The sequence below is a fragment of the Acomys minous genome (genome assembly GCF_964271855.1).
Source record: "Acomys minous genome assembly, chromosome: 3".
Taxonomy (NCBI): domain Eukaryota; kingdom Metazoa; phylum Chordata; class Mammalia; order Rodentia; family Muridae; genus Acomys; species Acomys minous.
In genome coordinates, this window is record NC_140485.1 from 61825482 (window position 1) to 61840805 (window position 15324).

General features: G+C 52.9%; 1 protein-coding gene across 2 annotated transcripts in view; it reads left to right on the forward strand.

Annotated features, from left to right (window-relative positions):
* PMEPA1 (prostate transmembrane protein, androgen induced 1) overlaps positions 1-8699 on the forward strand; it is a 49219-nt gene extending 40520 nt beyond the window's left edge. The window contains exons 1-4 of one of the 2 annotated variants that reach the window (XM_084774879.1): positions 145-251; positions 1436-1590; positions 7825-7875; positions 8117-8699. In XM_084774879.1, coding sequence (XP_084631005.1) covers positions 239-251; positions 1436-1590; positions 7825-7875; positions 8117-8638 — 741 coding nt within the window. In that variant the 5' untranslated portion in view covers positions 145-238 and the 3' untranslated portion in view covers positions 8639-8699. Of the gene's footprint in view, positions 1-144; positions 252-1435; positions 1591-7824; positions 7876-8116 lie in introns of those variants that run through there. The other variant, XM_084774878.1, reaches the window with a different exon arrangement.
* Positions 8700-15324: the final 6625 nt, after the last annotated feature.

Consider the following 15324-nt stretch of genomic DNA (forward strand, 5'->3'; position numbering starts at 1 on the left):
CAGCTGCTGCGCCTCGGCCACCTAGAGTCAGCTGAACCACCCGCTTACACAGTATCAAAATAGCGCCTTCCCTTCCAAGCACTCGAAGGCTTTTCCTGCTTCTAGGAGAGAAATAAACCAAAACCGAAAACGAGGTGCCTGTGGGGGGGGGGGGAGTGTAGACTGAAACAAATGAAAATCACAACCTGTGCAGCACCTGGCTTGTGTCTGAGTCTGTCACTAGGAGGGGCCTCTAACCATGACCCTGTGTGGTGAGTCTAAGCTTTTGTGCCTGTAAGGTGTGTGTTCTAATACATTATCAGTGTGGCTCTGTGTGTGTGTGTGTGTGTGTGTGTGTGTGTGTGTGTGTGTGTGTGTGTGTGTGTGCGCACCCCCCACACACATGTGCACATTTGCTTTTGTGGTATGTCTGTGTGTGTGCTTGTGAGTTGGCTTGTGTTTCCTGGGGTGTCTGAGGTATGTCGCAGGTTAGTCCTGTTGCTTGCTGAGGTATTTGGGGGAGTGTCAGTATTGAGAGTGATTTCAGGGGTGCATGTGGAAGTGCTGAGGTATGTAGGAATGGTGGGGCTGTTTTGAGGGGGTGTAGAAGGGCTTTGGGGTGTTTGAGATTTAAGAGTGTCGGCCCCAACATGAGGGTGTTGGGGTATACAGGATGTATGTATTTCAAGCTGTTGTTCTGCAGAGTGGGAGGGTTGGAAAGTTATGCGACGAACACTGGGGTGTATGGCTGTTATTTTGGGGTGTATAGGAGGGTTTGGGTGTTAGTGTGTGAGAGTGTTGAGATAGGAGCACAGGGCTGTTTGGCGAATGAAGAAGGGTTGGACAGTTGGGCTGTTTGGGGGGATGTGTAGGAGGGCTGGGATGCTATTGGGGAGTTGGGGTGTGTAGGGGTACTGGGATGTTCTTTTGGGGATATACAGGCGGGCTGCAATGTTGTTGGTAGGCAGGATCGAGTGTTGCTGGTGTGAGGGAGGGCTGGGGAGTAGAACATCAGTTGGGCCGTTGTTTGGGGCGTAGGAAAGTTGAAACATCGCTTGCTGGGGTGTGTGAGTGTTAGGATAACGGGGAGCCCTGCACTGGGCTGGTCTTACGTACACGCATGCCCGTGTATTACCTCTGTCTACAGCCCACTCCAGCCCATATGAGCCCCCTCCTTCTCCCACCACTGCCCTTCTCCAGGAGTCACAAGTGAAAGGACCCTGGCCACAGGGATACAAAACACAAGTTCCTCTCTGAGAGCCCAGCCATGCTTGGCATCTCTGAGGGCCGAGACTGGGTCTTCATGCATGCCCGTGGTTGGAGCTGGGCCGCGTCCGGGTCTCTGAGCTGAGCCCTTACCCCACCCTCACCCCACCCCACCCCACCCCTGTAGGTTCTGTAGATGGGAGCTTTTGGAGGCCGGCCCTGAAGTCTCACGTGTCCCTCTGCCCCACAGCGGAGCTGGAGTTCGTGCAGATAGTGGTCATTGTGGTCGTGATGATGGTGATGGTGGTGATGATTACGTGCCTGCTGAGCCACTACAAGCTGTCAGCCCGCTCCTTCATCAGCCGACACAGCCAGGCCAGGAGGAGAGACGACGGACTGTCCTCGGTGAGTGACCGTTGGGGCTGCAGACCAGGTTTCCAGCTCCATGCTATACTCTGACTGAACATGTGTGACACGTAGTCCTGGAAGCCTGTGGCTTTCCCTCCCCGCCCCCCAGTCCCTCTGGCCCCCCTCCCCCCAGTCAGCAAAACAGGAACTGATGCTCTGAGGTTCGGGAGGCCCAGAGGCACATTGAGTTTTTAGCTGTAGGAAAGCTGGGAATTTGCACTTTCAGGGCAGAAGTGAGGATGTGCTGGGCTCTGCGCCCCGCCCCCCCCCCAACAACAGCAGCAGAGAAGTTTCTGCTGTCTTTCCAGAGGGAACCCAGGCCTCAGGTGTGACTCTGTGGGTGCCGAGGAGCCTCTCCAACGAGCCCCACTGTGCTAATCTCTACTGCTACAGGCTGAGTGGGCATCGCGTTGGGGGAGCTGGGAGTCAGGAGGGCAGTTCAGGGGAGACGGCTAGGGCATGCGGTGGCACGTCATGCCTCCTAAGGCCATTGAGAAGCTACATGAGACAAAGCAATGAGACAGCAGCTGGTGCTTAACCCGGTGCCCACCAGGACAGAGGTGTGGGAAAGATGTCCCCAGTCTTGGGCTGTGACCTAGATAGAAGGAAGTGGCAGTGCTACCCTCTTGCCAACGTGCCACCAGCACTTGGGCCATGTAGTTCACGTGCCCTGGAAGCAATAGGACACCCGGGAGTCCTCTCCCAGGGTCCCAGTCTCTTCTGGCTCCTCAGGTGTATGAGCCAGCAAGGGCACCTCCTGGGTAATCCAGGCTTGACATAGTAAGCTAGCCATCTCTGGCTGGAAGGCAACCTCATCCACCAGCTGCCTCACCCGCCACCTCTCTGCTGAATGCTCCCTGTGTGCCCAAGCTGCCTGGACACAGAAGACAACAGGCAGGAGCTCCATCCTAGGACTGTGAGTAGCAAGAGTCATACAGGCAGGGCCTCCACACAGAGGGCTTCCAACTTTGGGGATAAGCATCTCTGAGGTCCAGCCTCACAGTTGGAGACATGACACTCTCAAAGAGGGAGGGAGGGCCAAATACAGCTAGCCTTGGCATCGGAGTTCAGTGTCCTGGGGCTCAGCCATCCTCAGAGCCCAAGATGCAAGTGTTCCCATGTGTGCTGGGCCCCGTGTTAGCCTACGTGAGACTGTGTGACTAGTCCCAGGTCATTTACATCCCAAGAGCAGTCACCTAAAGTAACTTAGTGCAAGCAAGCAAGTGTATATGCACGCACACACACACACACATACATACACACACAAATGTGCAAATGAAAGCCTTGAGCAAAACTGGTCTTGGTACCCCTGAGGAACCTAAAACTGCCATCTGTGTCCCTGAGGACCAACCAACGTGCCAGAGGGTTCCCCGGCTGACATTATAAGCTTATGGTTTGATGTGTTAGCACTGTGAGCATTGGGGACTTCCTGGGAACCCAACTCAGGATTCCAGAGTCAAGGTGTAGGTGGGACTAGCCCCTCCTGACTGTGTACATCAGGCCCCCTTGGGGAGCTCTATCCTGCCCTCAGTGGGGTGAAGGAAGACATAGTCTCTCTGTGGCTCACAGTGCGGGATAGCAAGCCACTCTCCTGACAGGCAGGCAATGGCAGGAGGGAGCTAGCACAAGCACATGTGCAGCCCTAGGAGGCAGTCCGCCTCTAGCGTGGCTCAGCAGGTGCAGGGAGGCTAGGAGGATGGGCACGCTGGGCACAGTGCCCGGTTTTGGGGGATGTCCCAAGCTGGCAGAGGCAGCTAGAGTATAAGGGCTAAGCCAAGACAGAGCTGGCCGTTGCCCGAGAAGCAGAGCTGTTCCTGGCAGGTTTGGGCGTCTCTGCTTGCGTCAGGCTCAGTTTCAGTGCGTCACCAGTTCATCAGGGCAAGAGCCGTGACACAGGCACAGGCACTCCTGACTGAAGCCCAAGACACATCCTGAGGGCAAAGCCGGCACCTGCTTTATAGGAATCCTGCCTGCCATGCCCTGGCGCACCTGGCTCATTTGTTATCTCCGTTACCTAGCAACAGGCACTGCCAGCTACCTGGCAAGTGTTCTCCACACAGCACCAGCTTACTCCTTCACAGAGAAGAAACTAGGGCTCATAGAGGTGGAGCACTTGCCTGAGGCAGACAGCTCTCGTGGGTGCTGTTGTCGTCGTGTGGAGGTCTCACTGCCCATTGTGGCACCGGTGTGGTTAGCCAAGAGTAGACGAAAAGACAGAGGCTCTGGGTACAGATGGCAGCGGGAGAGCAACTCTTTCTATATGGGCACCTGCGCTCAGCTGCTGAGACAGACACGATTCTGGCCCTCCTCCTCAGACACTGAGCTTCAAAGAGAGCGTCTCCTTTGCTGTCTCTCCTGTGCCACCTGGCTGGATAAACAGGGAGCCCAGGGGAGGCCTGGAGCAGGAGGTGACAGCTGCCCTGGGACTCCCTCTCTTTCCGACATAGCGTGTTTTGAGGTGTCTCCAGGCCTTGAGGCCTCCCAGAGAGACCTAGATACAGCTGTTGTCTGCCTGGGCTCAGTGTGTCACACTAGGCTTACCTGCCCATCCAGGCCTGGCCCTTTAGATGTCTCTGGGAACTGGGGTGAGAGTTCTACCTGTATATGAATAAGCCACAGTTCCACCTCAGCACACCTGCCTTTGGGAAGATCACCTCTCCCCAGACCCGGAACAGGAAGAGCAGGTGAGAGCCTGCCAGGGTGAAGCCAGCTCTCACCCTCCCCTTGGTGTTCTCTCTCTCTCTCTCTCTCTCTCTCTCTCTCTCTCTCTCTCTCTCTCTCTCTCTCTCATCTCTGTCTCTCTCGCCTCTCTTGTCTGTCTCTCTGTCTCTCTCGCTCCTCTCTGTGTGTCTCTCTGTGTCTCTCATCTTTCTGTCTCTCTGTCTCTCTCTGTCTTTCTCCTCTCTCTTGTCTCTCTCTCTCTCTCTCTCTCTGTCTCTCTGAGATACATTTTCCCTGTGATAAACAGTAAGAAAAGTGATTGATGGGAGGTCAGGTGCAGGGAAGGACCCACATGCCCTCTCCTAAGCATCCACTAACTTCAGGCGCTTGGTCCCTGCCTTGACTTCCTGTCCACCCCTCACAGCCTGCGTCTGCGACTGTTGCTGTTGGACTGGCTGTATCACCCATTAGTGGCTCCTTGGGGGAATATGGCCTGTCAACAAGGTCACCTCTGACCAGGAGCTTAGCTGGGGCCTGGGATAGGGTCATGCTTTATCTTCTTCGGATCAACGCTTGGCCTAGGCCTTCTAGTACCCATGGGAACACAGCCTGCCAAGAGTCCGAGTTCTGAGGCCCTAAAGGCAAAACCGTAGTAAAACCAGATGCCCAGGTTAGCCAGAATGGGAGCCAGGGCCTGGATCCATCAGACCTTTCTCAGCCTGGGGCAGGGTGGGTCCCAGCTTCCCACCTCTAGAGGTTTGCTTTACAGAATTTGATGGTGGCCACTTGGGCATGAGGAGGGAATGATTGTCACTATGGAGTTGAGAGGACAAGCAGAGCCCTGTATGGAAGCAGCCGGAAGGGATTTTCCAAGCAAGGGATTTCCCAAGTAGTAGCTGTAATCTGGAGTTGAAGCCAGGTGGGCATTATCAGGCCTCAACAAATTGGTTGGCCCAAGAGCTGTATGCCTGGGCTTATAAATAAAGTTTTATTGGCATACAACCATGCCTGTTAGTGTTTGTGAGGATTAGGGTTTAGCAAAGCAGAAACTTTTTGGAGTTTTTTGTTTTTGTTTTTTTTCTGGTATAAGGTTTCTGGTTATTCTTTGAGAGCTCATGCTGTGGGGAGAGTTCATGTTGTGGAAATGGTTGGCAGGCTCCTGCTTCGGGGGAGGTCCAGAGGGAGGGGCTGTAGAGAAGCCACGGGGAGCTCAGGCATTTCAACTGAGAAGTGATCCCATGACAGGGGCCAGCACCTGAGGCAGTGTGGACAGAGCAAGGAGGAGCCTCAACGTCATCGGTAGGGTCAAGGGACACAGTGCCATACGAAGGGAGAGAGGGGCTGTCCCCACTGCCGTCTGTGGCTGGCAGCATTGGCTACAGGATTGATTCCTGTCCTCCACTTCCCAACAGTGGCTGCCTGAAACTCCAGGGCTAAGGTACACTAAATGAAGGCTAAGTGATAGGCCGTTGTAGCCTAAGCACGTGCTATGAACCACACTAGACGCTAGGCATAGGGGGATGTGGTAGTCCCTTCCGGCACAGCTGCAGCTCTGCAGGGAGAATGAGGCATGCAGACTGGGTATTCTGAGCAAAGATGAGACTGTGTGTAGAAGAGGAGGGGCTAGTGTTGTAGTTCACTTGCCCGGGGCTGTGCTAAAGCGTCATGAACAAAGGCAGCTTTGGTGAGGAAGGGGGGTTATTTATACCCAGCTTACACTTCCAGGTCAGTTTATCACTGAGGGACGTTAGCGGGGGACCTGGGGCAGAAAGTGGCAGAGCGTTGCTTGTCGTCTTCACGCTCAGCCAGCTTTCTTATGTAGCTCAGGCCAGGCTGCCCAAGGGTGGTGCCGCCCACAGTGGGCTGAGCCTTCCTTATCAATCATCAGCAGAAACAGCATCTCCCCAACGGGCGGCAATAGGCCAGTCTGATTCAGGCAGTTCTTCGGTTGAGATTCCCTCTTCTAGGACATGTCTCTGGGTCATGTCAAACTGACAGTAAATGTTCACTGGGACAGCTGGGATCGGAGGCAGGGGAGTCGTGCATGCATTGTGCATGCTTTAGACACGGGACCACGTGTGAAGGCTTCAAGGTTTGCTGGGGTGGTGGTGGGGGGGAGGGGCTAGATTCTAAAGAATCTAAGCAGATTTGGGGGAGGGTGTGAGTAGGAAGAAGTGGGCCCCGTGGGAGGGGGCAGAGCCAGAGTAGGCAGGACCCGGGGGGGGGCGGGGGGGTGCAGCATATGAAGCCTGTTTGAGGCTCCTTGCATGCCCAGCTGCCTCCCTTCCAGAAGCCAGTGTATACTTGATTTACCTGCAAGGCAGGGCTGGAGGCCAGCTCAGTCCTACACCGGCCAGCAGGCAGAAGTGCCCAGGCAAGGTAGACTGGGTGGCTGTGTAGGGGAGAGAGAACTAAGAGAGGCTCCAGTGGGTGGCATGAGGACAGCGGGGAGAGCTGGCAGGAGACACCTGTGGGTCTGGCTTGTATAATTTAAAGGCAGCCTGGACCATTATGCAGAGATAATCTCCACCTGCAGATGAAGAATCTCCGCCTAGTGGCCAATGGGCGAACTGCAGGCTGCTCCAGCACCTGGCGGGACTTCTTCCTCAAACTTCATAGCCGGGGCTGCCCAGAACAATTTTAGAGTGATGGGAGGATGTGTCTTTCTTTACCTGGATTGTGGTGACAGGATGTTGGTACCTGACCAAATTGTAGGCTTTGAATGTCCAAGTGTATTGCTCCTGTAGGTACATAACAAGACAAAATTAACACAGCTTTTCGGCAAGCCTGTGGCTACACTAGGGCAGTTCAGGGTAGCTCAGAGCTACTGGCCCTAGCAAGGAAATCCTCTTTCCTGGGAGAGTTTGCTTTCCTCTTGGGACCCCACAGCTGAGGACATGATCCTCCTGAGTGATAGTCATCCCACAAACGACTGCATGTCTGCTTATTGATAAAGATGTCTGAGTTTCTAAGCGATAAAGTCTATTGGCACACAGGCACTGAATACCAACAGGAAACTAGCCGCGGTGGAGTGGCCAGTCCAAAGGCCCTGTGGCCACGCTTAGTGTGCTGAGACCTGTCAGACGTGGCTTCTGTGGGAGAGAGAGGGGTCAGCTGATTGTGACGAGTCAACATTAAATTCACTGCCTTCTTTAGCCAAGTGTATGTGTCCACATGTTCAGGTGCTAAACCTGCGAGGTCAAGGGTAAAACATTTTGGGCACGGTCATGCAGAGAGCGAGCCTACGAGGCAGAGAAGGCGGAGGCAGGTAGACCATGCTGGGCTTCCTGATAAGCCAGTTAGGGGTCTGCTCTAGTGCCCAGGGAAGCTGCCTGCAGGCTTTGAGAGATCAGATATGTGCTTTGGAAAGCCTGACAGGACAGCAGCAGGAGCCTTGAGGGAGCAGCAAACAAGGCCAGTCAATGTCTTTGACACACACAGATGTGGCAAGGGCGGAGGACGAGAAATGGATAGGGCCCAAGACTTCACACCAGGGTGAAAAGATTGCATCTGGGATAGGCGGAAACTTACGTCACCAGCTCTGACTCCATATCCCTTTCTACCCTACAGGAAGGATGCCTCTGGCCCTCAGAGAGTACAGTGTCAGGCGGAATGGCAGAGGTAAGACCAAACTCCACCTTTCCTCCTGCGGTACCCCCTGCTCTCAGTGGCTGGGCCTTGTCCAGGATCACACACACACTCCCTGACTCGGGGGAGCCTCCACAGCAGCATCTCCAGCCAGCTCTGTTTCCTGGGGTTTACCTGGGGCAGCCCCTCCTGACCCCACACAGCTCAGTCTCTGAATCTGGGGGACCCAATCTGAGCCTGCCTTCCCTCCATGACCCTACCCTGTCCTCTGCAGCCACAGGTCTATGCCCCACCTCGGCCCACTGACCGCCTGGCTGTGCCCCCCTTCGTCCAGCGGAGCCGTTTCCAGCCCACGTACCCCTACCTGCAGCATGAGATCGCCCTGCCACCTACCATCTCACTGTCCGACGGGGAGGAGCCCCCACCCTACCAGGGCCCCTGCACCCTCCAGCTACGGGACCCTGAGCAACAGCTGGAACTGAACCGCGAGTCTGTGCGTGCACCCCCCAACCGGACCATCTTCGACAGCGACCTTATGGACAGCACCATGCTGGGAGGCCCCTGTCCCCCCAGCAGTAACTCGGGCATCAGCGCTACCTGCTATAGCAGTGGTGGGCGCATGGAGGGGCCGCCTCCCACCTACAATGAGGTCATCGGTCACTACCCAGGGTCCTCCTTCCAGCACCAGCAAAGTAACGGGCCACCCTCCCTGCTAGAGGGGACCCGGCTCCATCACCCTCACATTGCCCCCCTGGAGAACAAGGAAAAAGAGAAACAGAAAGGCCACCCCCTCTAGGAGTGGGGCCTAGGGGCACCAGTAGGCAAAACCGCAAAAAAAAACAAAAAACAAAAAAACACTCCGCACTTCTTACGAGAGAAGAGAGGAAGGAAGGTAGGGGACACGCAGGCCATATGGCATGTGTCAGTTATCCTTCCTGTGTATAAATATTTACATGTTCTGTGTGGTCTGAATGCAAAAGCTCAGAAAGCTTGCAAAACAAAAAAACAAAACAAAACAAAAAAAACCACGTTTCTTTGTTGAGCCGTGTCTTGAAGGCAAAAGAGAAAATCATCCACTAGTCTTTTTTTTTTCCTCCATTGTTCTTAGTTGAGCTCCGTGCGTGAATGCTTAATTTCTTTTGTTTATGATGGTTTCACTTAACTTTAAAGACATATTTGCACAAAAACCTTTGTTTAAGATCTGCAATATTATATATATAAATATATATAAAATAAGAGACACTGTATGTGGGAGAGCAGGAGTATTTTTGTATTAGAAGAGGCCTATTAAAAAAAAAAAGTTGTTTTCTGAACTAGAAGAGAAAAAAAAATGGCAATTTTTTGAGTGCCAACTCCGAAAGTGTGTATTACCTTGTAAAGAAAAAAAAAAAACCTACAAAGCAGGGGTTTAGAGCTATTTATATAAATGTTGAGATTTTGCACTATTTTTTAATATAATATATCAGTGCTTGTTTGATGGAAACTTCTAGAGAGTGTGTTGAGACTTGAAGGAGAAATATCAAGAGTTGCAGTCTAAACAGAGCGTCGGGGGTGTCCCCATGGGTCTCAGAGGCCCCCCCACCCCTGTGCAGGAAGGCTGGGCCCCCCAGGTCCACGCACCTGCAAGCGGATACCTCCCCCCCACTCCCCCATCCTCCCACCCCCATGCAGGAAGGCCAGGGCCCCCAGGTCCACGCGCCTGCCAGCCGATAGACGTTTCTGTTCAGACAGGCTGTGGACAATTACACATTCCCTGCCGAAGGGGACCCATGTGTCCCTCTGGGTTACAGCTGAGTCAGGACCGCCCCCATAGAGGCACCCAGTTCCAGATGCCTTTCCCAATATGAAAATAAACTGTTACTGAAGGAATCTTATTTTTTTTTCTTCCTCTTTAAAACACAAAAGCTATGAAGGTTCAGGGGAGGGGGCAAGGTGTGCCCCCAAAGCTAAAGCGACTCCCTGCATTCGGTGCTGGGGGTTCAGCGGCTCACTTCTTGCAGAAGAGGCCTGGAGTCCAGCAATCCGAGGCTGGGGTGTGTGCAGTGCTACAGCGGCAAGTGGGAAAGGCCCAGGGTGTTAGCTGTGTGACCTCAGACCCTCTATTTCCCCTCCATATTGATTTTCACTTCAAGAAGCCAGTTAACAGTCAACCCAAGATTGAAAGGGACAAGCCCAAGTGTTCCCCCAGGAAGCCCAAAAGGGTTAGAAAAAACGACCACCAACACCAGCCCGTACATCAGCCTCCAGAATGACTTTCCTTCTCCCTTCCCTGGCACCATCCCCTTCAACCCGGAAACAGTTGGTTTTGATCTGATCACTTGTCTGTTTTTTTTACTTCTTTGTGGGGGTTGGTTGGGAGGCCTCATTTCCCGGGGTATGATGGGATTCCTAGGGGGCTTGCTGTTCTGTCTTATGTGGATACAAGAGGAAAAGAGAGGTGTGTGTGTGTGTGTGTGTGTGTGTGTGTGTGTGTGTGTGTGTGTAGTGTGATCTCTATGGATTTGGTTTATTAGGGGCAGAGGACCCTTCTTCATGTGACTCTGCAGGAACTCAGGGAGCAACCCCCATCTCACCCTCCCATCCCTGAGGTGTTTTCATTTTCTGCAGAAACCCAACAAGTAAACGAGACAAGAGGCCATACCTTGTACACAGCACTTGAAAGTCTTCTGGAGTTCAGGCCCTCATGTCTGTCTATACACACGATGTTTTAAGTGTGTGCCCCGCTGCCCCTGAGCCTGGAGCTCTGCAGATCCGCTCTGCCAGAACATTCCTGGGAGACCCACTTCGCCAGGAAGGGTTGACCTGAAACCAACTCCTCTCTCAGAGAAGAGAGACATCTGAGTTTGCTGTCACTAAGATGTCCCATGACGCTTGTGTGCACAATATCCGATGCCTTACTGAGGAAGAGCGCTCCCTCAGGCCTCAGGGTGAGGGGACCCCTACTGTACAACGTCTCACTCTTGGGGCCAGCCCACCAAGAGCTTACCTGCCCTCACCATTTCCTCCCCACAGTGAATGTGTCCTGCTTGGTGAGGTCCCCTAGCATCCCTGCAGCCTTCTGCATGTGGCTCCTGTCCAGGAGGGAAATCTAGACAAGCAAAACCTCATTTGTGTATGTGACTTCAGCCGAAAGCCAGGCTGGTGTGCCCACTGTCCTCGGGAGCCAAACTGTCTTTGCTTTTTTATTATGGGTTGTTATGGGAGCTTGCTGACCTCATCTGGCTTAGGGCCAGACCTTCTCCCTCAGGTAAGAACCCTGGGCTGAAAAGAGGAGTCCCTTGAAGGGAAGGGCTTGGCATAGGCAGGTACCTCATGTCCTGAGCAGACCAACCAACTCCTGCACACTGCAGGGCCCCCTGAGCTCTTGCCATGCTCTCTAGATGCGGGTCGACACTATCTTCCAGCAGCAAGTTAGGCAGGCCCTGATGGGAGAGGGCCTGACCTGGTTGGCCTGGGGGAAGGGGGTTACTGCCCCATGAGGTCATGAGAAAGGTCTTGGTTCCCTCTGCCCCACATTCTCATCGAAGGCATTTGCTCCAGAGCGGTCATTTCCACTGCAGAGCTTGAGGCCGTGTGAGGCATACAGGCTTCGCAGAGCTGGGGTCTTCAGGACTTTGCCTGCTGCAAAAGAACCTTCTATTGCCTTAGCAAACAGTTAAGATGTGACTCCCCCCCCATCTCCCCCATGTCAGGGCCAGGCAGAAAGCAGATCCCTTCTCTGTTCTTGGTCCGCGGAGTGGCCTGCGTGACTGACTTCTGTGCCCCTCAGCTCTCAGAACCATGGAATATTACAGTGATAAGTGAAATAAATGTTCCTATCTGTGCTCTGGACTTCAGAGCCCAGCCCTACCCTGAGATGCCACTGCCCTCTGTCTCATGGGCCACAGCACCTGTGTCACTTGTCACCCCTTCCCCCGGCACACTGTCCTGGGGCTGGGTTTTGGGATGCTGTCCTTTGCAGCTGTCCCCCCAACCCTCCTCCCATTCTGGGATTTCTCCTCCATTCCTGGAGCCCGCTGCTGTGGGAGGCCATGCCCAGGCCTGAAGAAGCTGTTCTTTATGCACCTACAACCTTGGGTACCAATGATGGCGTGCTGAAAAGCCACAATACACAATAAATCTTACAGTTCTTTGGAGAGTGGAATTTCTCCCTTTTTTCTTTTCTTTGTCTTTCTTTTTTTCTTTTTTCTTTTTTCTTTCTTTTCTTTTCTTTTCTTTTTTTTTCTGTGTAGCTCTCCCTTCCTGTCTGTCCACTCCTATCCTGTGCAACAACCCAGGACACATGGAGGAAAGACAGAGGCTACAATAGCTCCTGGGGACCTTTAGACAGCTTTTCAACCTCTATTTCAGTTCCTGTGGTACTGGAGCGTCAGAGGGAACCCTTGCTTCCACAAGTGGCCCCAATAAAGGAGGGCTGTTAACAGACAAAGGACATGCCCAGACATTAATGACCTTTCTTCCCTCTTGGGAAATAATCGCTCATCATTACCTGAGGAAACTCAAGTAAGGTCTTCAGAAGTCAACTCTGAGACACAGGCTGTGTGTGAGAGGTTTAATGTTACCCCTTGACCCCGGAGGAGGGGATAGCAAGCTGTTTGTTTGCTGGTGAAGGAAGCCCAACCACAGGTGGACACCAGGGAGGCCTTTCAGGTGAGCCAGCGCCAGGTCCTGGTCCTCTGCCCAAAAGTGGAAAAGAGAGACGGGTCCTATCAAGACATGGATGCCCACCCCTGTGTGCTAGGCCTATAACACAAGGCTCTTGGAAGCTGGGGGTGGGACTCACAGACCCCCCACAAAAGAGATCCAAGGTGGGTTTATCATTGCCCCTAACACACACACACACACACACACTCACTCACATTACCCGGTACATAGTCTGTTTACTTCATATAGAACTGTCTTTAAGGCCCAAGGTTGTTGTTTTTTAAAATTAATTAATTAGTTAGTTAATTATTATGTATACAGTGCTCTGCCTCCATGTATACCTGCAGGCCAGAAGAGGGCATCAGATCACATTACAGATGGTTGTGAGCCACCATGTGGTTGCTGGGAATTGAACTCAGGACCTCTGGAAGAGCAGTCAGCGCTCCTAACTTCTGAGCCATCCCTCCAGGCCAAGGAAGGCCCAAGGTTTTAAAAACCTTCAGTCAATACAGAGGTGGAGGCTGCCATCTGGCCTCAGCTTGGGGTTACCTAAGCTTGCCAGCTGGACGAGGAGCACTTGTCTTCCCACCTTCTATACAAGCTTCCTGGTGGCAGACTCCAAACATTATAGAGGTTGCTTCCCCAACCACTTTTGGGGTGCTACCTGCACAGCCCCCCTCCCCGTCCCAGCTTGCTCCTGGGACACACCTTCTCCAGGGTCACCTCCACAAAGCATCTGTGGAAGCGGTTGATGGCAGGTCACTGGGGCCTGGTGTCCACACACATCAGCCACCCCTACCAGCACCCTGAGCTTCTGAGGTTCCTTGGAACCAGGTGCCTCTTGAGCCTCTGCATCACTCACACAGAGAGCCACCAGTTCCTAAGGCAGAGCCAGAATCCAGCCCAGACAAGAACAGCCAGTGCTGGCTGTGTGCGTCCCAGGTGCCCAACTCAGACTGAGTGCTGGCGGCACCCAACAGGTGAGGGTCTGATAGTGTGAAGGAAAGTGAAGAGTTGCGGCCTCAAACTATGGGGAGAAAGAAAGAAAAATACCACCTTAAATGTTTAATTAAATGTCTGGAAACCCAAGCATCGTGTCAAATGCATTAATCGCCCCGTTTAGCTGTCATGAAAATTTCATGATACTTCGCTATAGCTGAAGAGAGTTTATAGTGAAATATTCTAACCCGCTAAGCATTCCCAGTGTGACACTTGGCGAGGAGACCGTGGCTGGCTCTGACTGATGAAGTTTCTTGTGTTTTTAAAGTCTAGGGAGATGGTTCAGTGGTAAAGCATCTACCATGCAAGCTTAAGGACCCAAGTTCAAATCCCCAGCACCCACATAAAAGCCAGATGTGGCAGGCAGCTCCTATCTGCAGGTCCAACACTCTAGTGCTGGGGCTGCCAGAACCTGGCAATCCTGGGGCTTGCTGACCCGCCAGTCTGGCCTGATTAGTGAGCTCCATGGTCCATGACTAAAAAAATACAGTGGAGAAGTATAGAGGAAGACACTTGGCACTCTGTGTATGCAAATGTGCGTGCGCGCACACACACACACACACACGCGCACACACACACACACACACACACACACACACACACACACACACCACAGACACCGTGAAGTCCAGCCATGCATGCCTGTAATCCCAGCACTCTGGAGGCTGAGGTAGGAGATTTGGTGCCAATCTGAGGCTAGCCTGGAAAAGAGTGAGGCCTCTGCTTAAACAAAACAAAACAAAAACTGAAGTTGGTAAAACACAATGTTGCAACTATAAAATTCAAAAGAAGGTGTGAATTGAGCCCAGGGCAGTTGTCTAAATGTAGGAAAAGCAATTCTGAAACAGGTGGCTCAGAGGGAAGGACACCACAGTTGACCAGTGGCGGTCTTCCCTGGCCTCTGGCCTACTTCCTGATGACGGCCAGCCCCAAATCAATATAGGCTACCTTTCCCAAACCCCAGCTGGAAAGGTGGAAGGTTTCTCTGAGGGCCTGGGCGGGTACCTAGCCTTCTAACCCAACCTTGGACTGATATCACACACCACTTAGACACACCAGGTGTCTAAACTGTTTGGTGAATGACTAGGATGACAAATGAGATGGCTTTGTCACATAGAGGGGCAGCTGGGGACAGCGGCAAAAAGATAAGCAGCCTGCAACACATGCTCAGCTCTCTGAAGGGACCTTCATTGCAGTCACACCTGGGTTAAGAACTGTGGACTGAGACCATAAAGAACAAGGCTTTCATCAAGGTCCAAGGCCAACAAGTGGAGATGCCCAAGTGTGCCTGACTCTAGTGGACAGGGGGACATTGAGGTCCACTGATTGCTCTGCCTTACAGAACCCATACCTCTAGGGAAGAGGAAGCTTGTCACCCCAACACGCCTGCCATAAACACTCATTTTTCTTTTCTCTAGGTGGGGACTTGAGACACCTGGGATCCCCTTGCTGTCGCCAGCCACCTCCCATCTCTGACCGACGCTACCTCTCAGCCTCCCCAGGGTCTTACATCACAGTCCTGCTTATGGGGAGGGAAAGGAGATAGGTTTTGCCAACATGGTAAAAATATATCTCTTTTCAAAGAGAGATCACAAAACCTGGAGCCTCGAGATCAGTAACATGTAATTATCCCCTACTTTGGGAGAAGAGTTCTAGTAGTTTCCAGAAAAACATAAAGCGCTCTCTCCAGGATAAAAAAGAGACCAGCTTGGCATGCCATCTTGTACCTCTGGGCCCTTCCTATCCTGGAAGAGGAAGCACGCACCTTCCTTCCCTCCCCATTGGCCTTGAACACAGCAGAGGCTCTGAGGCTGCAGACACAGCTTCTTTAGACCCCAC